The 23,811-nt window shown below is 38.5% G+C and overlaps 1 protein-coding gene across 2 annotated transcripts in view; it reads left to right on the top strand.

Moving 5' to 3' along the window:
• The window catches only part of TMPRSS15 (transmembrane serine protease 15), a 145,425-nt gene that overhangs the window by 106,388 nt on the left and 15,226 nt on the right, over positions 1–23,811 (top strand). For both annotated transcript variants that reach the window (XM_004371353.2, XM_004371352.2), the window contains exons 19-21: positions 6,572–6,667; positions 12,175–12,224; positions 12,386–12,560. In XM_004371353.2, coding sequence (XP_004371410.1) covers positions 6,572–6,667; positions 12,175–12,224; positions 12,386–12,560 — 321 coding nt within the window. The remainder of the gene's footprint in view (positions 1–6,571; positions 6,668–12,174; positions 12,225–12,385; positions 12,561–23,811) is intronic.

The raw sequence follows: 23,811 nt of genomic DNA, 5'->3' as shown, positions 1-23,811 counted from the left end.
CTTTATGGCCCAATATGTGGTCTATTCTGAAGAATGTTCCATGTGCATTGGAAAAGAAAGTATACTTGGCTGCTGTTGGGTGGACTGTTTGGTATACATCTATGAGATCAAGTTGGCTGATTGTGGCATTTAAATCTTCCGTGTTTTTATTGAGCTTCTTTCTAGATGTTCTGTCCTCCACCGGAAGTGGTGTGTTAAAGTCTCCTTCTATTATTGTGGAGCGGTCTATCTCTCTTTTCAATGCTGTTAGAGTTTGTTTTATGTATTTTGGAGCCCTGTTGTTGGGTGTGTAAATATTTATTATGGTTATATCCTCCTGATTTATTGACCTTTTAATCGTTATATAGCATCCTTCCTTATCCCTTGTGGTGGATTTTACTTTAAAGTCTATTTTATCAGAGATTAATATTGCCACTCCTGCTCTTTTTTGATTGTTGTTTGCTTGATATATTTATTTCCATCCTTTGAGTTTAAGTTTGTTTGTGTCTTTAAGTCTAAGGTATGTCTCTTGTAGGCAGCATATAGATGGACCGTGTTTTTTTTAATCTATTCTGCCACTTTCTTTATTGGTGTATTTAGTGCATTTACATTCAGCATAATTATTGATAGGTATGTTTTTAGTGCTGTCATTTTGATGTCTTTTTTTGTGTTGTTGACAAGTTTTTTTGTTCCACTTAATTTTCTGTGCTGAGTTGTTTTTCTTTATGTATTTTCTTTTCATCTTTTTCATTGCTGTTAATTTTGTATTTGCTGAGTCTTTATGTTATTCTTGTTTTTTATTTTGATGTGTAAGATTGTTAGTTTCCTTTGAGGTTATCTTAATATTTACCCCTATTTTTCTAAGTTTAAACCAACCTTTTATTTCTTTATATCACCTTTATTTCCTCTCCGTATGAAAGATCTGTGACTACATTTTTTAGTCCCTCTTTTTTTGTTTTAATGTTGTCATCTTTTACATATTGACCTCTCTGTTTCCCTGTTTTCAGGGTTTCACCTTTGATTTCTTCTTGTGACTTCCCTATCTAGGTTTATATCTGGTTGCTCTGTCCTGTGTTCTAGCCTTGGGTTGTTATCTGATGTTACTGATTTTCTGACTGGAGGACTCCCTTCCTTATTTCTTGTAATTTTGGTTTGGTTATTACAAATTCCCTAAACTTCTATTTATCTGGAAATGCCCTAATTTTGCCATCATATTTGAGAGACAGTTTTGCTGGATATATAATTCTTGGCTGGCAATTTTTTTCCTTCAAGGCTATATATATATATATATATGTATATATGATCCCATTGCCTTCTTGCCTGCATGGTTTCTGCTGAGTAGTCCCAGCTTAGTCTTATTAACTCTCCTGTGTGGATGACTTTTCGTTTATCCTTAGCTGCTCTTAAAATTCTCTCTTTATCTTTGATTTTGGCAAGTTTGATTATAATATGTCTTGGTGACTTTCTTTGGGATCTACTTTGTGTGGGGTTCGATAAGCATCTTGTATAGATATCTTGTCATCTTTCACAATATCAGGGAAGTTTTCTACCAACAAATCTTCAACAATTCTCTCTGTTATTTTCTGTTATCCCCTGCCTGTTCTGGTACTCCAATCACTTGTAGGTCATTCCTCTTGATAGAGTCCCACATAATTCTTGGGATTTCTTCATTTATTTAAATTCTTTTATCTGATTTTTCCTCAAATAAGTTGGTGTCAAGTGCTTTATCTTCAATCTCATTAATTCTGACTTCCATTGCCTCAGTTCTGCTCCTATGACTCTCTATTGAGTTGTCTAATTCTGAAATTTTACTGTTAATCTTCTGGATTTCTGTTTGCTCTCTCTCTATGAATTCTTGCAGCCTGTTAAATCTGTCATTGTGCTCTTCTCTAATCTTCTTAAGTTTCTCTATTGCTTTGTCTACATGTTCCTTGGCTTGTCTGCGTTTTGCCTGATCTCCTTCTTGATCTCTTGAAGGGTTCTGTATATTAATCTTTTGTATTCTACCTCCGATAATTCCAAGAAGTTCTCTTCCTCTGGAAAATTTCTTGATTCTTTATTTTGGGAACTTGTTGAAGCCATCATGGTCTGCCTCTTTATGTGATTTGATATTGACTGTTGTCTCTGAGCCATCATAAGTTATTATATTTATTTATTTTATGTTTGCTTATTGTGTCCTAGCTTCTTGTTTTGTTTTGTTTTGATATGCCCAAATAGGCTGCTCATGTGAGCTAGTTTGATTATTGGCGCCTTTGAAGCTCTAACGTCTTATCACCAGGTGGTTAGACCTGTTACTAGGTATGTGAGCCCAGGAGTCCATTTACTTTTCTTGTATGGGTTCAGCTAAGATGTCCAGGTAGTCAGTCACCAAGTACGTGGTGCAGGCTCTAACCAACAGTCCTAGATGGGCAGGGGTGATTGGAGTAGGCACAGGTATCTGGCTGCCATAAGGCGTCACGCACTAAGGCAGGGGGTTGATGGCTGCCCCTGAGTGTCTGGGAGGAAAGCGTGTCCCTGTTCCCTAGAGTGCATAGGTGGGTGGGTTTTACAGCTGACTACGGGCACCCAGTGCTGTTGGCTGTAAAGACTAGGAGGCACCACTTATTCTTGGACCCCTGTCCCAGGTGGCTAGGTGGCATGGGTGAAGCCACCAGTCCTTAGGCCTCTAATGTAGGTAGGTGAGGACCCTGCTTAATGGGCAGAGCAGTGTCAAATGTCACAAACCTTCCACTCCACCATATAGCTGATACAGTGGAGTTAGGCTTCAGGTATATACCTTGTTGTACTGTGCTAATGAGGGCCTATGCTGTTGAAATGGGCCCATACAGGTCTATGCAGGGGTGAGAGGCATTCCAAGTCTGTGGACCCCTTATGCCTCTGCCTAAGCAAAGGAGCTGTGCCTGCCCTGAGCTCCCGGCTTAGGAGAGCTGGTAGATTATTTTTTCCTGTTTGTTAATTTGTTACCTCTCCAAGGCGAGGAGAATGGCTCAGGGCACTTGATGGGTCCTACTTCTGGCCCAGGGGATGCAGCAGCAATCACTGAAGCTGGACATGGACCATGCAGAGTGTGGAGGGAGCAGGTAAATGGGAGAGAGGTTCTTCCCAGATGGGGTGTTTTTTGATCCTCATGGTAGGTTAAACACATGTACTAATCTTTTGCTGATTGAGTGCCACTTTTCACTGGCTCTGGAGGCCTGATCAGACTCTTCGATGCTCGGTCTCCCCCAATGTGGAAAATGTGTCCCAAACACCATTGCTTGCCTCATCACACATGCCAGCCTATCTGGCCCACAGGGCACCAGCTCCCGTCTGGTCAGGTCTGGCAACTCCTTGCTGCTTCTGAACCATCTCTCCCTCCCCCTGCCACTCAGTATGATTCTCAACTTTGCCTTTGCTGTTCAGGGTTCCTAGATTGTCATATATAATAAATTCACTTGTTTTTTCTGGTCTTCATTGTAAGAAGGACCACTGGAAACGTCTGACTACTCTGCCATCTTGGCTCTGGCTCTGAATATCCTTTATTCTTAAAGCTTTACCTCTAGTCTTCCTTTCTTCTAGAATAGGCAAATGTTAAAAAAAAAAAAATTAGCTGCCAAGACCATCAAGAAAACTGATTTATAAATAAATTTAAAATTATTCAATTTAATCTTTGTCCAGATTTCATTTTGAATTTCCCAAGAAATTAACGCATCCCTTCAGGGGTCTTAAGAGACATATCCAAGGGAAAGAAAAAGGGGACAGCTAGAGATAATTGAAGAGTCTAAAATCCACATATCTAAAATACATTTGAATGCATTACCTTTCAAGATATTCCTCTATTTAGTAATGTGTGTCTTAACACAGATTACTTATCAGGCAACTGTAAGTCACTTCAGAAGTAAAAAAGAAAAGCCCTTAGCAAGCAGAAGTAGATGTTGTATTTGGCTACCACTATGGTTCCCAGAGGAGCCCTGGTGGCACAATGGTTAAAGTGCTTGGCTGCTAACTGAGTGGCTGGCAGTTCAAAGCTACCATCCACTTTGTGGGAGAAAGATGTGGCAGTCTGCTTCTGTAAAGATTTACAGCCTTCAAAATCCTATGGGGCAGTTCTACTCTGTCCTACAGGGTTACTATGAGTTGAAATCAACTCGATGGCAGTGGGTTTGGGGTTTGGGTGGTGGTTCACAGTCTGTAACATGCATCAGAATCTCCTGGAGAACTTGTTAAAACACAGATCCCTGGGCCCCATGCCTGGAGTCTCTAATTTGGTTCATCTAGGGTGGAGATGGGAAATTTGCCTTTCTAATACATTCCTTGGGAGGCTGATGCTGCTGGTCCAGAGAACACAGTTTGAGAATCCCTGGACTATGGAAAAAGTTCATGGAGTTAGGGACCTAGAAAACTACCTAGAAAAATGTCTAACACATAACAGGCATTCAGCATAAATAGGATGCTAAGAATACAAGCAAAGGTAAAAAGAAGAAAGATATCTAAAAGAGAAAATGGAGAGTAACTATGACCCACCACCTTTGCCCTTGAAGCAAAGATATGCACTAATAAACCAATTCCAATTCCAATGGTATTTCTGGAGCCTGTAGAAATGTCTCTTCAAATTGGATAGGCAGTCCTTAATATTTTTAAAAGGAATGTGTGGTACAATGAATTCTACCAGAAGCTGCACAAATGATAAAATTTGAGGCCCTCTAAGATCTGTTTGGTGCCCTGGTAGAGCAATGGTTAAGAGCTACGGCTGCTAACCAAAAGGTTGGCAGTTTGAATCCACCAGCCGTTCCTTGGAAACCCTATGGGGCAGTTCTATCCTGTTCTATAGGGTCAATATGAGTTGGAATTGACTCAGTGGCGATGGCTTTTAAGATCTGTTTTGATCTGCATTCTGTCTGAATGTGAGTCCTTAAGTAGAATGATCTCAGTTGGTGAAGTCCTTCTTGACCTAGAGTATTTCTGACCTTCTTCATCCTTGCTGCCCTTTGAAATTGTTATGCTTGTTTTGGTTAGTTTTCTAAATTATAGCAAATAAATTTTACATGAATATTTAAATAAGATGATTCTTCTGCTCACATGGGGTAAATATCTTAATCTCTAACAACAACACTCATCTTTCCTTTAGTAAATCCATTTTGGCTTTTATTAAAGGAACGGACATTGCTTTGGGTATTTGAGTTACTTTTTCTGTTTATAAAATCTAAGTGCAAAATGCTAAGTTCTGGGACATTAAGTATAGCCTCCATTACTCTAACTGTCTGTTCAGTGGGTGAAAGGTAACGGACTCTCTTCCAGTTTACTAAAGGGGTTGTCTCACTTGAAAGAGAGAGGAGCCACCCTCCGCCTGGTGTTTTTCCTTTTATTGATATAACAACTACATCCTTACCCAGATAGAAAAGAGTTGGAGTTGGCCACTGTCTGGGGAAAACATTGGGCCTTCTTCTGGAGGGGCAGTGGGTGGCCCCATCACAAGCAGGTGTAGTCCAAAAATAGAAACCCCATCATCTCCTTGATAACCAGTGGAAGAAAGCATGAATCAGAATTTTTCCAGACTGAAGGTATATTTTTATAGGAAGATTAAAGTCTGAAATAAATAAAAGACAAGAAACAAGATTAGGAATTGAGAAGCTAAAAGTCTCCAGCAGAGCCTAGGGAAGAAAAAGGTGTTGGACATTTCCTGACTCTATGAAATCTTCAATGAAGGTATATAGCTGAAAGCAAAATTATAAAGTAAATATGTTTTCAGGGAAAAGGAAGTCCAGGGGCTTGAATGCCATTTGTCACGGGAAAATATCTCTTTTTCCACCCAGTTCTGGCTCACTATCTGACCCTTGCAGATCTAGGCTACATACTCCTTTTCAGAGTGGTCACATGGCTTCTGGCTTTAAGTTAGGGCTTATGCTGCTTTGCATTGATGGAAATATCAAGAACAAAGCAACATTTTGAAAGGTAAACACTAAAGATCTCTTTTTGCTACATTGTTCTTAAGCACCATGCATTTTTCAAAAAGAATTACACACAACAGGAGAAGGGCATAATAAATTATGGTGCAGCAACTCTCTGAAATGTTGTCATTAAAAGTGATCTTTATGGAAACTACTGGAAAACATAGAAATGTCAAATGAAAAATCAGACACCAAAACAATATGTGCACTGATTTTTAACTTTGTAAAATAATATCTAAGCATGCAATCAAGGACGAGAGGTAATATCCAATAATAACAATTACATTTCACGGCATTATGGGTAATTCTATAGACCTGAGCCCTGGTGGTGCCGTGGGCAAAGCGATCAACTACTAACCGAAAGGTCAGCAGTTCGAAACCACCAGCAGCGGCTCTGCAGGAAAAAGAAGTGGCAGTCTGTTTCCATAAAGATTTACAGCCCTGGAAACCCTATGGGATCACTATGAGTTGGAATCAACTCAATAGTAGTGAGTTTGGGTGTTTTGTTTTGTTTTTTTTCCACCATCTTTTAGATAGTAAACCAACTGAGATTTTATATTGTTAGTTTCTTTGTATGGAATTCCATAATTTATTTTAATGTCCACAACAATAAATGACTGAAGAGTTTTTATTTTTTCTTTTGATCTGTGTGTGTTTTTCCCTAGGAGTGAGAACTCTTCCATGCCAATCTTGTCTACTGGAGATGGACCATTTGTAAAATTGAATACAGCACCTAATGGTAGCCTAATACTAACACCTAGGTGGGTACTAAAATCTGTTCTTGGGCTACTTGTTCATAGACTGAAAAGAAGATCGATTTTGAAGCCAGTCGGATTTGAATACTACCATATATTGGCCATGTAATATTGACAGCTATTTGACTCATTTTATTCATCAAATGGTGGAGTAGTTGGATGGTGCAAACAGTTAAGTTCTCAACTACTAACTGAAAGTTTGACAGTTCAAACCCACCCAGAGTAGCCTAGGAAGACCGGCCTGGTTATCTGCTTACAAAAGTTCACAACTTTGAAAAGCCTATGAAGCAGCTCTATTCTACACATGGGGTCACCATGAGCAACTGTAAAAAAATAAAAATCTTCAAATCATCTCTAACAGTATCTAACTAATCCCGTCTATAATACTGCCTAACCCTCATAGACATCATAACCAAAAAAAAAAAAAAAAAAAAAACTCATTGCCATCCAGTTGATTTCAACTCATAGTGACCCTATAGGACAGAGTAGATCTGCCCCATATGTTTTCCAAGGAGCGGCTGGTGGATTGGAACTGCCGACCTTTTGGTTAGCAGCCGAACGCTTAACCACTATGCCACCAGGACTCCCATAGGCATGATAGGAAGGTTAAATGGGATATTGTATATGTAACAGTCTAGCAAACTAATACTGTTTCAAAAAATTTTAATTCTATACCATTATTTACCCTTATCCCCGGATTCATAAGGAATGAAATCACATGGAAAGAAATTATGAGACTTGGAAAAAATTGGTCCAATGTTGATCATACTAAGGAGACCAACACAAATTATGTATCAATTGAAAGAGAAGAGGGAAAACCTATAATGATACTATTTTCTCTGCTTTGCTCTATTTCAGCAAATATAATGTGAATGTTAAATGAAGAAATCCAGACTTCTGGTTATGCCCACATAATCTCTTTTGCTTTTTAATATTAGGTTGATTTTTACAGTCTTTACTAAGGTTTTAAAAAGCAGTGCCCTTCCTGTATTCAAAGACTAGTTTTAGCTTAGATTATGTCATTTCTCCTGTTTTGGCACTAATGGTATTTTTTGTTGAAACTGGTTCCTGAATTTTACAGTATCGTTAAAGGGCAGCTGTGGTTTGGAGAAAGTAACAACAAAAAGCCATAACTAGCGGTGAGGATTTAAGATGCCATTGCTGGGGCGTTAGCGTGTAGTATTTTGTACAACATACTTAGTAGTGAATAAAAGAAATTATATAATTATTCAGCTATTGGTAAAAAGTTACCATTTCCCTGAGCTAGAGCAGTAAAACACATTGGCAAAGAGTATTTTCAGTAGCGGTCGAAGCACTGTGTTTGCAGTTGAATGCCTTACAGGACTATTTGCTTGTGCATTGACTGATACTACTAGCGTTACTGGGGAAGAAGCAAAGCACCTCCAAGCGAGAAAGCAGGTGTCCAGATTTTCATTCTAGAGAACATGTCTAAATTTAAATTAACGTTAGAGATCTTGAAGCAGCTTGTACGTTGAAGATTTCTTCTATTTATATCCTGTAGACATTTAAGAATCAGTAAGGAAAATTTTTCAAAACGTTTGTCTTAATTATATGCATGTTTCAGAGCAGAACTTGGTTTTCCATGCTCATCAACAAAATGCCAGGATCATCTTACATTGATGTCACTATAATATGTAAGTTCATGTTATCTGAAAGAGACAGCACTTCCATAGTTAACTTCAGCCTTTTATTACACCAAGGAGCCAGCTAATTAAATGCCCTTAATCTCTTCCTTGATTAGCCACTTTATACTGGGTTGGCAGAAAATCAGACATACATACATTTTTTCAGTTGGTTCGTTGGTTGGTTAGTTAGTTTTTGCAGAGATTATTATGCTTATTAACCCATGAAAACAGGTGCTTTTGAAAATACCCTCAGCACTCGTGGTTGTGATAAAAGTAAGTAAAGAAAGAGGATGTCAGGGAAGATGATTCCCCTGATGATTCTTCCAACTCTGAAAATCTACTGACCTATATCCCCATTTCTTCCTCCTTTATTGTGAGGTGAACGCAAGACTCAGGCTACCCTTTCCTGCCCCCGGGAAAAGGCTGCCCAAAGTAATGTCAGCAATTTGACCCGATATAACTGGATATGTTATACAATTTGGAAACCCTGGTGGCATAGTGGGTAAGAGCTACGGCTGCTAACCAAAAGGTTGACAGTTCAAACCCACCAGCTGCTCCTTAGAAACCTTATGGGGCAGTTCTGCTCTGTCCTATAGGGTCACTATGAGTCTGAATCGACTCGACAGCAATGGGTTTTTGAGGGTTTTTTTTTTTTTTAAACAATTCATGCAGCTGTTGGCACTGGACTCCCTTTTTTGCCAAGTCTTTGGACCACTTCAGTAGTAGTCATAGACATCAATGGAAATTTGACTGAATATTTATTGATCAACATTATGTTATAAACACAGGGCTAGACACAGGATATAAACTGCCTATCAGAATACTTTATTGAATACCTATTATGTGATAGACACAGTGGTAGGAATATATCCAATTTTTTTTCCAATAACCAATAGGTTATTTTCAATCCATGCAAAAGCTGTATGACTTAAGTACTTCTGTTCCACTGTGAGGATAAAATGAGAAAACAAGAGGCTCAGTGTTAATAATGACTTGCACAAGTTCACAAAACTAGTAGGCAGTGCTGAGATTCTAACCCAAGACTTTGTGACTCCAAAACCTGCTAAGCTTAGCACTCCAATGCACCACCTTCTAAGTTCCCCACAGCAGTAGCTCACTTCAAGTAGCAATTCTGCTGGGGGAAAGAAGGGAAAAACATGACCTTTTCAATAAGAATAAAGGCCATGCTATTGGGCATACATTGGGAGAGAATTAGTTCCTTTTGTTAATATGGTAGATAACAATGCATTCACTTATATGACAGTGTTACCCCACTGGGCTGAGAGAAAGATACAGGGTCATGGCACTGTCTTTCTTCCTGTGTAGGGGGGTGGGGCTTACCTGGTTCTGACTCCAGAACCAAAGGTTGGGACAGTAATTCTACTTCACACCAGTTTCACTAAATATACTGGGACAAAGTGGGGATTCACTGCTCATTCCAAGCAGAGCTTAAACAATTTATTTCTCTTAGTCCTTTACACTGAGACACTACTACTTGTGTGTGTTCATGCATAAAAATTTTGAATAACCAAACTGCATGGAGACAGAGGCACCAAGTTCAGTGTAATTTCCTGGTTAACTATTAAGTTAACCTGAAACTTTTCTGTGCTTGCTAAAAATATATATTCTCAAATGTGTTAACACTTTTCATCATATTTATACATAGCACAGAGTGTTAAGCATTGCTTAATCTTTCTAAGACAATTGAAAATGCCTCAGAAAGAAGAACCATTTTGAACATGGATTTTCACTGATGAGTACTATAGATATGGAAGGAGACTGGATGAAACTTCACAGCACACTAGGACACATCCAGAAAATTACTACTTCATCTCTCAACTACAAGGGGATAATAGAAAAGGAGTTAATTGAGGCTTCTTCTTTGGGAAGTTATGAAGTCATATTGATATATCTACACCCCTCCTGACTTATTGACATAGTTAGGTTCCAAAGACCAGGTCATTATGCAAAAATAAGCACTATGTGAAAATGGAGGATGATCACACCAGATCACAAAATGGAGGATAACTACATCATTACATAGCTGCCAAACTACTGAGCTATGGCCCAGCCAAGTTGACATATAACCTTATAATCATAGCCAGCATTATTCTCACCTCACACTTCAGCATTTGTTATTGCCAGACGTACATCAGTAATGCGCAAAATAGTCAGATAGTAGTTTTTTACTATTGTTGTAAATGTGAAACATTGGATAACAAGATAGTCAATAAGTGAGGAGTAGGTATATATCTGTTGCTGTTGTTGTCAGGTGCCATCAAGTTGGTTCTGACTAGTAGCAACCCTATGACAACAGAACAAAACACTTCCCAATCCTGCACCATTCTCACAATCGCTGTTAGGCTTGAGCCCATTGTTGCAGCCACTGTGTCAATCCATCTTGTTGAGGGTCTTCCTCTTTTTCGCTGACCCTCTGCTTTACCAACCATGATTTCCTTCTCCAGAGACTGGTACCTCCAGAGAACATGTCCAAAGTATGTGAGACATAGTCTCACCATCCTTTCTTCTAAGGAGCATGCTGGCTGTACTTCTTCCAAGATAGATTTGTTCACTCTTTTGGCAGTCCATGGTGTATTCAACATTCTTCACCAACACCACAATTCAAAGGCGTCAATTCTTCTTCGGTCTTCCTTATTCATTGTCCAGTTTTCGAATGCATATTGGGCAATTGAAAACACCATGACTTGGGTCAGGCACACTTTAGTCTTCAAGGTGACATCTTTGCTTTTGAACACTTTAAAGAGGTGTACATCTAGAGGGATAAAAATATATACATGCACATTGACTACTAATAAAGTGTAAGTAGTTTTCCTTATATTTCAAATTATCCACTATTTTAAATGGTATGTCAAACATATAATAGGTAGGTATCTGATTTCAGATAGATCTTATTATATGTGTTCCAGAAACTCTGAATTGCTTTGATTCTATTCATAATCTCACGTGTATCATTAGGACTGGTTTTTTTTTTTTATTTTATTTTGTTTTTCCCTAAAATTTCAAGCACCTAAACAATATGCACAATTAGATGTAGGTAAATAGATAAACATAAACCATTAAAGTCATATGTGTGTGCATTTAAAGCGACCAGGGACTGTTTTAGGAAGGAGTGTGGGAAAGTAATTTAATTCCTTATGTTATACTGATCTCTAGTGGTTACTGAGTAAAACACATTTTAAAGGAATTTTTATTTAAATTTTTGCTTAAAATGGAATGCTTGGCTTTTGAAAAATTTGGTGTCCAAATTTTTAAATGGATGGTGAGTTTTAAAATCATTTATACTTACACTGTGTTTTTGTATTTGCCTGGGTACATGTCCGTCTCCCATGAAACCAACAGCTGTGATTTTGATCATCTTTGAATTCCCTGAATCAAGCCCACAGCCGGGTCCGCGGTAGAGCGCACTGCATAGTTGTCAGATTAGCAATAACAGGGGCATATTCTGTATTATATAATGATGAAATCCAAGGTTGGCTCAAGTGAAATAACAAGAGCTATCATTTATCAAGCGTGATTGTGGGTAAGACACAATAATACTTGCGTTACGTATTATTTTCACAAAATTCCAATAAGGTAAGTACTATTACTCCCACTTCATGAATCAGAAAAGCATCTCAGTGGTACTGAGCCACTTATCCAAAAATCACGCAAAGAGTAATTGGGAGAGGATGCAAACTCATGTCTGACTTTTACACCAGGCTTTTTCTGCTGTGTTTCAGTCTTTCTGAATTTTCATATATGATATTTATGTTACAAAGTCAATTTTGCTAATAGGATTGCATGCAGTACTTTGCTTTAAAATGTTTAAGTTCCCAATTTTTGAAATATCTTGTTCTTTTCTTACAGTAAAAAGTGTTTGCAGGATTCATTGATTCAGTTGCAGTGTAACCATAAAAGTAAGTAAATATTTTGTCATGTTCTCTTCCAAGTCTTCAAACTCTGAACAGAGTATTTATGTTACCTGAAGTTATTGTTTAGTGATCCACTCAATTTTCATGATTAGAAGAAACTCACCAAAATAAAATGTATGCTGTTTTTTTGTCAATGTTATTGCCAGCATGTGGGAAAAAACTGGTGGCCCAAGAAGTCAGCCAAAAGATTGTTGGAGGAAATGATGCCGAGGAAGGGGCCTGGCCCTGGCTGGCTGCTCTGTATTATAATGGCCGGCTGCTCTGTGGTGCATCTCTGGTCAGCAGCGACTGGCTGGTGTCCGCCGCGCACTGCGTGTACGGGTGAGTCCCAGGGTCTCTTCTCAAGCCACGTCACCAGAGCAGACATGGTTGAGCATGCGTGCGTCACGCAGCCTTACAAAACCACCCTACCAGAGAAATGCTCCTACTGATCATAACATGATAAACTTTTAAATCATTACGAACTTTCATTAGAGATTTTCATCAAGTATTATACTTTCCACATACATAAAAATTGAATTCTTTTAAAACTTACTTACAAGGTAAGCATTTAAGGGTGTGAAATTAGTATTTTATCTATAAATTGTACTGGTTATCATTCAATTAAAAGGAGCCCTGGTGGTGCAATGGTTAAAGTACTCAACTGTTAACTGAAAGGTCAGAGGTTTGAACTCACCAGTGGTTCTTTGGGAGAAAAAGACCTGGCGATCTGCTCCCGTAAAAGATTCAAACCAAAAGCAAACCCATGCCCCGGAATGGATTTTGACTCGTAGTGACCCTATGTGGGACTGAGTAGAATTGCCCCATAGGGTTTCCAAGGCTGAAATCTTTATGGAAGCAGATCACCACATCTTTCTCCCACATAGTGGCTGGTGGGTTCCAACCTTGACCTTTTGCTTAGCAGCTAAGCACTTTAACTGCTGTGCCACCAGGGCTCCTCCATAAACTCTAGGAAACTCTCTGGGGCAGTTCTATTACATACTATAGGGTCACTATGAGTCAGAATCCACTTAACAGCACACAGCAGCAACATCATTCAATTAGGCCAAAATTTATTGTCAGCAAAGTGTCAATATCAAAAAGCATGTACAGGTAGCCCTCAAGTTAGAAATATATTTTACTTTTAGAAGTTCATGAGTAAGCACTTTGTTATGAACTAGGATTTAAAAAAAACAAAACAAAACTTAGTCCTGAAGTCAGATCTAGTTTGATATTTCCTGTAACTAAAATTTAAGACTAATATCCACCGTATCAAACTCTTTTTTTGTAACATAATTAGTATGAGAAAATCCAGGTTGAATTCTAAACAAAGAGTATATCTTCACCCTCTAGAAATAGCTATTCCTAAAGCAGTACCACCCCTGATGGCTCAGTGGTTAAGTGTTTGGCTGCCAACTAAAAGGTCAGCAGTTCGAATCCACCAGCCACTCCTTACAAACCCTGTGGGGCAGTTCTACTCTGTCCTATAGGGTCACTATGAGTTGGAATTGTCTAGATGATAACGGGTTTGGTTTTCAGATTTAAAGCAGTACCACAGGAAGGAATAGAGTGGATAAACGGGAGAAAGACAAAAGGAGGAGAAAATCAATCATTCTGGGCCCCAAATATGGTAATTCTGTACTTCTGCATGGGGGAAGGCAGCTCTTGGTTCCAGCAGTTTTGAAATAGGTCAGGAAAAAGCAGGGCTTTGAACCACTTATTTTCCGGTTCGACTCCCTGCTGAGAACTTGCATTTCTACCCCAGATTTACTGAATCAGAATCTACATTTTAACAAGATACCCTGGTGACTCTTATGAGAAGCAAATTCTCACCAGGGAACTGAACTGAAAAATAACTGGTTCGAAGCCCTGGAAAAAAGTGCAGCTTCCTCATAAGGGACTTGTAAGCCCTGACTTAGGGTTTCTACCCTTAATAAGTAGGAGAGGCCTCCAGAGATTGAACCTACTTGTGAGGAGTACGATGAGCCCCTCCATAGCTGGTCGTCAGAGTCCCTGTGGAAGGAACCCATGTGTGCTCAGGCATGGAAGCAGTAGCAATGGTTAATCAGGTTAAAAGTGTTAACTCTCCCCATCAACACAGAAATTGAACGTTCTTGAGTAGATGAAGACATATTATCTGACACAGAGGGTCGTGGAAGGTTTTGGGGGGAGTTAAAGGGGGTCAGGAAGAATGATCCCTAATGGACTGAGCATGTGCCTGAATAACCATCACACCAGAGACAGGGTAGACTCAAATGCATAATCCTAGGAACCCAGAGAATGAGGACACTCGGTCAAATCTCAGGTTGGCCAACTAGCTGGTCTCCAAAGGAGCTATCCAGATCTACATCTAAAGTTCTCTCTGATTTATGAACTGAGCCCTGTATTAGGTGCCTAAACTACAATCTCTTCCATATGTAAATTGCACCTTCTTGACTTTGCTGCCTCCTGATAATTATATTTTAATATGTCCAACCATGCCATAAGAAATGTCTCTAACAATCAATATTCCTATCCCCTGCCTATCCTGACTTTAACCTTTGTCTTCATAATGCTCCCTGCCTCAGGCATGTTACAAGTGGGTAATATCTAGATCCTAACTGTATAACAAATAAAGGGTATTTTTAGCTAAAGATTCAGCATTTCTTGTTGCACATATGTGAGTCTTGGTAAGTTAGCAACCTCCTGTTAAACCTTGGATTTGGTAAATTCCTCTGTTTGATGTTCTTGCAGAACACTTGCTTTCTAAATGTCATCCAGGCTTGCAGTAATATTAGTGACATCTACCAATGATCTACTTTAAGGGTGTACTTAGCACAGGTCAATGATGCCAATATTATAGCTCTTCAAACCACAAATATACCAAAAAATAGAACAGCAGTTGTTCTAATATATAAACACATGTTCAGTCATACAGGAAGTAAAATGTCCTTTCACACGGTTTCAACTTGAACACAAGCAAACAAAGATAAGCTGTAACACAATTGGGATGAACTCAATATTATCTTCACTGTCTCCAACCTTGCATTTTACTTTTCTTACCGTCTTCAATGGCAGTATTTCTTTTCTAGGTGCCAAGAGTTTTCTTGCTTTATATCTCATGTCTCTAACAAAGCAAGAAGGCTTTGGATATTATTTTAGATAATTTTACCAAAAAAATTTATCAATATGCTAATATTCTTTATTTGACATTTCAAAACCCTAGTTGTAGAGTGAAAGGCTTAATTTCCTAATAAAAATAATACACATAAAGCAACGTATTGAAATCACATGACACAATGACTTGCCCTCAATGTAAACCTCTTCCAGATGTTTTCACCTGCAGGTGGTGAAGACCGCTAAACTGGAGAGCTCTTCTCCTGTCCACTTTCTTATTGTTAACACTTCCATTTCCATCACTCAGCCTCAGTACTCTTGGATGATCCTAAATAGACCAGTGCCAGTTCTCTTCCTCTCTCCCTGACCTATCTTCTTGTCCAGCCTTAAAAGAGTTTTGGAAGGTTATGGGCCAACTTTGCTATAATCTAAAGAGAAAGACTAACTTTGGACCAGAGGATGGGGTTTTGATTCTATCTATGCTACTGACCTGCATTTGAACTACGGTGTTGGTGAAGAATATTGAATATAACATGGACTGCTAGAATAATGAACAAATTAGTCTTAGAAGAAATACAACCAGAATGCTCCTTAGAAGTGAGGATGGTGAGACTTTGGTTAGCTTACTTTGGACACGTCATCAGGAAAAGCCAATTGCTAGAAAAAGACATGGTGGTTGGTAAAGTGGAGCATTGGCAAAGGTGAGAGAGGACCTCAGTGAGAAGGATTGATAAAGTGGCTGAAACAATGGACTCAGATATAGCAAGGATCATTTAAGATAGCACAGAACCAAGCAACATTCCATTCTCTTATACATAAGGTCACCAGGAGTTTGAGCTGACTCAATGGCAACTAACAACTAGTAACAACATGCTACTGATAAATGTGCGATTACAGACAAGAGAGGTAAGTATCTCTGGGCTTTAGTCTCCTCATCTGTAGCGTGATTATAAGGATATCTACCTCCTAGGGTAGTTGCAATACAAATTTTATTGTGCTGATGGACCTTCCCAGAAAAGTTCCATGAAAGAGAGTCCAAGTCTTACACAGTAGACATTCAATACATTTCTTTTCTAAACTTTTTGTACTGATATAATTTCAAACAAGCAGAAAAATTGCAAGAATAGTTCAGCAAACTCCTGTATACCTTCAGCCAGATTCACCCTGTGTTTACATTTTATACTGTATGCTTTATTATTCTCTTTCTCTCCATATCTGGAGACATATTTTTCTGAACGATTTGATAGTATGTTAGATATTGTGCCCTTTTATTTTTATAAATACTTCCATGTATTTTTTTTTTAAGAAACAGGATTAGTTTCTATATAATCATTAAGTCACGGAAATGTAACATTAGGTAAGTTTTTTTTTCTTAATTTTTTTTTTTACTGTACTTTAGGTAAAGGTTTACAGAACAAATATTTTCTCATTAAACAGTCAGTACACATATTGTTTTATGACATTGGTTAACAACCCCGCAACATGTCAATATGCTCCCTTCTCGGCCTTGGAGGACCTTTTCTTATTTTGGTGAAAATATACATAGCCAAAGATACACCATTTCAAAAATTGCTACATGTACAATTCAGTGACATCAATTACGTTCTTCCAGTTGTGCTGCTATTCTCACTTTAGATGAAGGTTTATAGAACAAAATAGTTTCTCATTAAACAGTTAGCACACATATTGTCCTATGACAATGGTTAAGAACCCCACTACATGTCAACACTATCCCTACTCAACCTTGGGTGCCCTTTCACCAGCTTTCCTGTCCTCTTCTGCCTTCTACTCCTTGTCCCTGGACTGCTGTGCCTCATTAGTCCTGTTTTGTTTTATGGGGCTGTTGAATCCCCGGCTGAATGGTGAACCTCAGGAGTGACTTCACCACTGAGCTAAAAGGGTGTCCAGGGGCCATCCTCTTGGGGTTTCTCCAGTCTCCGTCAGGCCTGTAAATCTGGTGGGTTTTTTTGTGTTAGAATTTTGTTCTACATCCTTCTCCAGCTCTGTCCAGAACCCTCTGTTGTGATCCCGGTCAGAGCAGTCAGTGGTGGTAGCCAGGCACCATCTAGCTGTACTGGACTCAGTCCGGTGTAGGCCTTGGTAGCTGTGGTCCATTAGTCCTTCAGACTAATCTTTTCCTTGTATCCTGTTCTCTTCATTCTCCCTTGCTCCCAAAGGGGTGAGATCAGTGGGCATTAGTTAAGTTTTAAAAAATTAACTATTATCTAATACACAGTATATACTCATTTTTGTCAACTTTCCCAAATATGCCCTTGGCTTATTTGCTTATTTGTTTGCCACAGGAACCCAATGCATTGCATTTTGAAGTTGTTTCCCTTTAACCTTCTTTAATCTCAAATACTCCCTCAATCTGTCATTCTTGTCTTTAGTGTTTTTGAAGAATACAGACCAGTCAATTTGTAGGAAGTCCTTCCATCTGAACTTATCTAAGGTTTCTTCAGAATTAGATTCAGGTTACATGTCTTTGGACAGGACTAGCACTGAAGCGATACTTCTCAGTGCACAATACCAGGAGGCACATGATGTCTGTTTGTCCAGTCTTTGATTGAGATGTATCTACCATCTCTTCCACTAACTATCTACTGTAGAGCATGCACTGAGTTAAGTAATTTGTGGGAAGATCCATCAAGACAAGGTAAATATCCCATTCCCCACCAAACTTTGAACCATTCATTTTAGTATCTATTAATGATTTTCTAACTCCATCATTCTGTTTGAATTCTATAAATAGTATAGGTAAGAAAGAAATTCCCACCACCACCCATTTATTTATACATTCATTGATTTTTATATCAATATAGACTCAAAGATTTTTTTTATTCAATAGGTTATTTCATGTATTAGATTTTACTTTATTAACTGGCTCAATTTTTCTCAGAGTTGGCCAAAGGGAAATCTTTCAAGTTTGCACCTATGTCCATCTTGCTGTAACCCCATTTTTGAGCACCTCTTTACTTTCTGGAAAAAAAAAGATGTTCCAAGTTCATCTTGTACTTTCTGTGCCTTAGCCCTTGAATTAGCCTTTTCTCCAAGAGCCCAGGTTTCATTTAGCTAATCTTAGTTCCTTCTACGTTTGAAAAGATGTTGTATGCTCATTGCTACTGTCAGTGTATCCTTGTTCCTAGACCCTCTCAATAGACAGACAGATATGTATATAGATAAATATATTCAAAATTACACTATATATGTGTGCGTGTGTGTATATGTATATTCAAAACTATACTTCCAAATCAAATCATATAACACAGGGTACATCCTAGTCTTCCCTCCTTCTATATTTATAACCCCTGTCTCCAACAATGAAAAATCTTGTTCTTACAACTGTCAATATATTTACTTATATGCTCTGTAACTCGTTGCCATCAAGTTGATTTTGACTCATAGCAACCCTATAGGAAAGAGGAGAACTGCCCCATAGGGTTTCCAAGGAGCACCTGGTGGATTCAAGCTGCTGACTTTTTGGTTAGCAAACTCTTAACCACTGTGCCACCAGGGCTCAGGTTTCCAAAAACCAAAACCAAACCCACTGCCGTCAAGTTGATTCTAACTCATAGCGACCCTCTAGGACAGAGTAGAACTGTCCCATAGGGTTTCCAAGGCTGTAAATCTTTATGGAAGCTGACTGTTACATCTTTCTTCCAAGGTGCTGCTGATGGGTTCGAACTGCTGACCTGTTTGGTTAGAAGTCAATTACTTTAACCACTGCACCACCAGGGATCCTCTATGCTCAGGTTTAGACCACAAAAAAAAAAAAAAAAGTAGTTTGAGAATTGCTTTACTGTGCAAACCCAACTTATCAACCAGAGTTCAATATTTGTTTTCCATTCTTCTTTCTCCTTGAGGTAAAATTTACATATAGTTAAATGCATAATTGTACAATTTGATGAGTTTTGAAAATACCCACCACATGTGTGCCACACACTCCTATCAAGATATAAAACATCTCCATAACCCAAGAAAGTTCCCTCATACCCCTTGCCCGTCAGTCACCATCTCTGATTCCAGAGGCAACCGCCATTCAGTCACTTGGGTGGGCAGTCATGTATAGATCTACAGTCTCGGTCCTATTTTTTGAGTAGAAAAATATAAATGACAAAATTAGGCATGAGAGGCCTCGTGCCTATCTTCCATTTTTGAATTTAGCTCTTCAGAGCTGACCAAGTGCATCCCATGGATTAGCTCATTTCTTACTGAAACAATTTCTTGGAACAGGTGTTAATGTTCCTGAAATAGATGATCTCATAAGTGAGGCATCTTGGGGGCATGTTAAAAAATACACACTACTATTTACACTTTGGAGCCCTGGTGGCACAGTGGTTAAGAGCTCAGCTGCTAACCAAAAGGTTAGCAGTTCAAATCCACCAGCAGCACCTTGGAAACCCTTTGAGGCAGTTCTATTCTGTCCTATAGGGTCACTATGAGTCAGAATCAACTTGACTCAACAGGTGTGGTCTGGTTTTTTATTTACACTTTATTTGGTGCTGAATTTATTAAACCAATATATCTAATAAAACTTTGAAAACCAACTTTTTAAACATTTAAGCATTGACTCTAAAATAACATTACTTAATTGATACTACAATTACAAATAACATTTGGATTATTTTGAATGCTTTAAACACCTGTAAGGAAGACATGGAACACACACAAACACAATTATTGAAAAATTATCTCACTTCTATTTAAATCTATTCTAAAATATAAACATCATGGGTTTACCTCATTTCTCTATCTACATATTCTTATGGCTTTTGTGGGTTATACTAATAGCTAATATATCATCTTCTTCAAGTTGTAGAAATACTATGATACCTTTTCAAGACTTTGGTAATACTGGCAGATCAAGAAGAAGAGCATTTCCTTAGGCCAGGAGAGATTTCAAAATTAGGTTAGTGAGTTACTGATTTTTGGTTAGGGCAGAGGACTTGGTTTCTTTGCTAAGGTATTTCAAGTTTGAGCTGGTAGTTATCTTTTGGTAGTTAAAATTCTCTTACTGTATCACTAATATTTTTAGATTTATGCCTTTCCCAAAAGTTTTATCAATTTACAGCCTGATGTCTCCCCCTTCTTAGAATTATGTATTCTTTAAATTTCCCTTGGTTCTATTATACAACCTATTTCTTTGACACTATTCTATTAGCACTATTTTTAATAACATATATTTTACTAGTGGGTATCATTATAATTATTAGTCCACCTAGAAGTTTTATTTCCTAGAAATTCTAGTATCAGATCTCTGAAATTACCTCTCTTTTGAGAACTAATTCATCATCTCAAATCATACTGCTGAACCCCTTTGTTTCCTTGGTTATTTGGTGTAACTGCTTATGCTAATGTGGCTCTGCATACAATTCCCTGCTCTTTACCTGACTATCATGCGTGACCACTGGTGGTGCTCAGTCCTTCCTACTCTTGAATTGGTTTCTGTTTTTCATATATTCATTCAATAAAATGATATCTACTGAGCACATACCCTGTGCCAGACATTGTTTTAAATTTTGGTAATATAGTGGTGTACAGACCAACAGAGTCCTTGCCCTAATAATGCTTGCATTATAGGGTAGGGCAGAAAGACATTCAATAAATATTTTGGTGTAAATGGAAAGAGAGTGATGGAAGCAAGAGGAGCAGTTTAGGACAATAGGTTGGAGACAGCCTCACAGAATAAACAATTGAAGGAAGACTTAAAGAAGTGAGGGAGAAAGTTATGCAAATTGTTGGGGAGGGTACAAGAGGCTCTGAAGTTCTTAGGTAGAAATGAAGTAGGCCAGTGTGGTAGACAGAATAATGTCCCTCACAAAGATGTCACATCTTAATTTCCAGAACCTATAAATATGTTACTTTACATGGCAAAAGGGACTTTACAAATTTGATTAAATTAAGGGTCTTGAGGTGGAGCAATTATCCTGGATTATCCAGGTGGGCCCAATGTAATCACAAGGGTGTGTATATGGGAAAAGGGGAGCAGAAGAGTCAGAGAAGGAGATGTGATGAAGAAGCAGAGGTCCGAATAATGCGAGGAAGGGGCTATGAGCCGAGGAATGCATGTGGCCCCCAGAAGCTGGAAAAGGCAAAGTATCTCCCTTAGAGCCTCCAGAGGGAGCACAGCCCTGCTGACTCTGATTTTAGAACTTCCAGACTTTAAGACAATAAGTTCATGTTGCTTTAAGCCACTAATTTTGCAGTAATTTTTTTACAGCAGCAATAGGAAACTAATACAGTCTCTTCCAGAAACAAGACGAAGCCCTGATGCTGCTGCCAAGAAAGTGACTGGCAGAGTGGTAGGAACAAGACTGGAGATGGAAGCAAGGGCCAGATCATAGGCCATGGTGAAGATAAAGGAAACCAGTTACTGTCGAGTCAACTGTGACTCATGAAAACCCATGTGTGTCAGAGTAGAACTGTGCTCCATAGGGTTTTCAATGACTGATTTTCTGAAGTAGATCCCAGGCCTTTCTTTTGTGGCACCTCTGGATGGATATGAAACTTCAACCTTTTGGTTAACAAGCAAGCATGTTAACCATTTGGGTAAGAAATCATTTGGAGGTCAGAGGAGTTATATAATCTAATTAGGCTGCTGTGCAGAGATGAGACTGCTGAAGAGGGAGAGGATGAAACTGGGGAGACCAATCAGGAAGAGACAGTGGTGGCCCTGGAATGGTGGCTGACAAAGCTGGACAAGTAGCTGGATCCCCTTAGTAAGTTCTGATGGTTAGAGCCATCTGAATTTACTAATGGATGACAGGTGAGGATTAAGGGAAAGAGAAGAGTCAAGGGTCTGCCTTTGGGCAACAGGGTGAATGTTGATACCGTTTACAGAGATGAGAAAGGCGGGAAAAACAAGACTGGAAAGAGAAAAAGAGTTTTTATCTTTATAAATTTGGGACTTCCTGTTAGACCTCTAAGGGGTAATGGCCACTTGGCATGTGGGAGTATGAGTCTGGAGTTCATAGGAGAAGTGAATAATTGAAATAGCAATTTGGGAGTTATCAACATAGACCTGGTATTTCAAGTCATGGCATTTGGATAAAATAATCTATAGAATGAATGTGGATGGAGATAAGAAGGCAAAAGGCCCAGCCCAGGAGTATTTTAACATTTAGAATTTGAGAAGAAGACAGCCAGCCAGAAAAAGACTGAAAAAGAGCAGAGAATAAAACCAAAGGAAAATCCCAAGTATGTGGAGAGTTCTGGAAGTCAAGTGAAGAAAGTTGTTCAAAGATGCTTCCTTATATTTCTGGGGAAAATCCACCAGGTCAAATGATGCTGAGGATTATTTGGTTTGCTCATTATTCCCTGTACCAGTTCTCTTTACTTTCACTTAAACAAATAAGTGCATATCTATATTTTGAAAACAGATGTGTATTTAATAGGAGAAATAAATACTCACATATATGAATTTCTGTTATCCACCCTCCTTTTACAGTATAACTACCTCTGTGCACTTTATTTCAACTTTTATCTTCTGAGTTTCATACGGACCAATGGGCTTTCATAAACAATTTATTTCATTAATTGAAATAATTATAGGATGTTCAAATTGTTAAAACTTGGCCATTGTTACCTCATTTAATCTGGTTTCTTTGTTCTTTTTCAACTGCCTCTGATATTTTAAAAATCTTCTTACTCTATGGCAACAACACATATTTCAGAGGCATCCTGATTTTTACGTACCTAAAAAATTGGAGTTAAGTATCCTCTTAAGAATCATTTTTCCATTCCAAAGTAATAAGAGTCCAAACCCGGAGCGAAGTAGGTAATATTTAGTGTTGGTAGCGGGCAAACATGCTGTGGTTGCTGTTGGGCCACCTTTAGTGATGACAGAACAGAAAAAAAATTCTATTTTTGATATTTGATAGAATTCTAAATATTTCAATTTATAGTTATTGGTTTTCATTGATTTTTTCCCATTTAACATATTTTGTGCTGCTTTATCCTAATTATCTTACTTTATACCACATTCAGAAGAGGATATGGAACAAAGGATATCATTGCTGATGTCAGATGGATCTTGCCTGAGAGCAGAGAATACCAGAAAGATGTTTACCTGTGTTTTATTGACTATGCAAAGGCACTCGACTGTGTGAATCCTGACAAATTATGGATAACATTGTGAAGAATGGGAATTCCAGAACACTTAATTGTGCCCACGAGGAACCTGTACACAGACCAAGAGGCAGTCGTTTGAACAGAACAAGGGGATACTGTGTGGTTTAAAGTCAGGAAAGGTGTGCCTCAAGGTTGTATTCTTTCACCATATTTATTCAATCCGTATGCTGAGCAAATAATCCGAGAAGCTGAACTATATGAAGAAGAACGGGGAATCAGTATTGGAGGAAGATTCAATTAACAGCCTGCGTTATGCAGAAGACACAACCTTCCTTGCTGAAAGTGAATAAGACTTGAAGCACTTACTGATGAAGATCAAAGACCACAGCCTTCAGTATGGATTACACCTCAACATAAAGAAAACAAA

Source organism: Trichechus manatus, unplaced genomic scaffold (assembly GCF_000243295.1).
Source record: "Trichechus manatus latirostris isolate Lorelei unplaced genomic scaffold, TriManLat1.0 scaffold00012, whole genome shotgun sequence".
Taxonomy (NCBI): Eukaryota; Metazoa; Chordata; class Mammalia; order Sirenia; family Trichechidae; genus Trichechus; species Trichechus manatus.
This window is presented reverse-complemented; position numbering and strand designations above follow the sequence as displayed.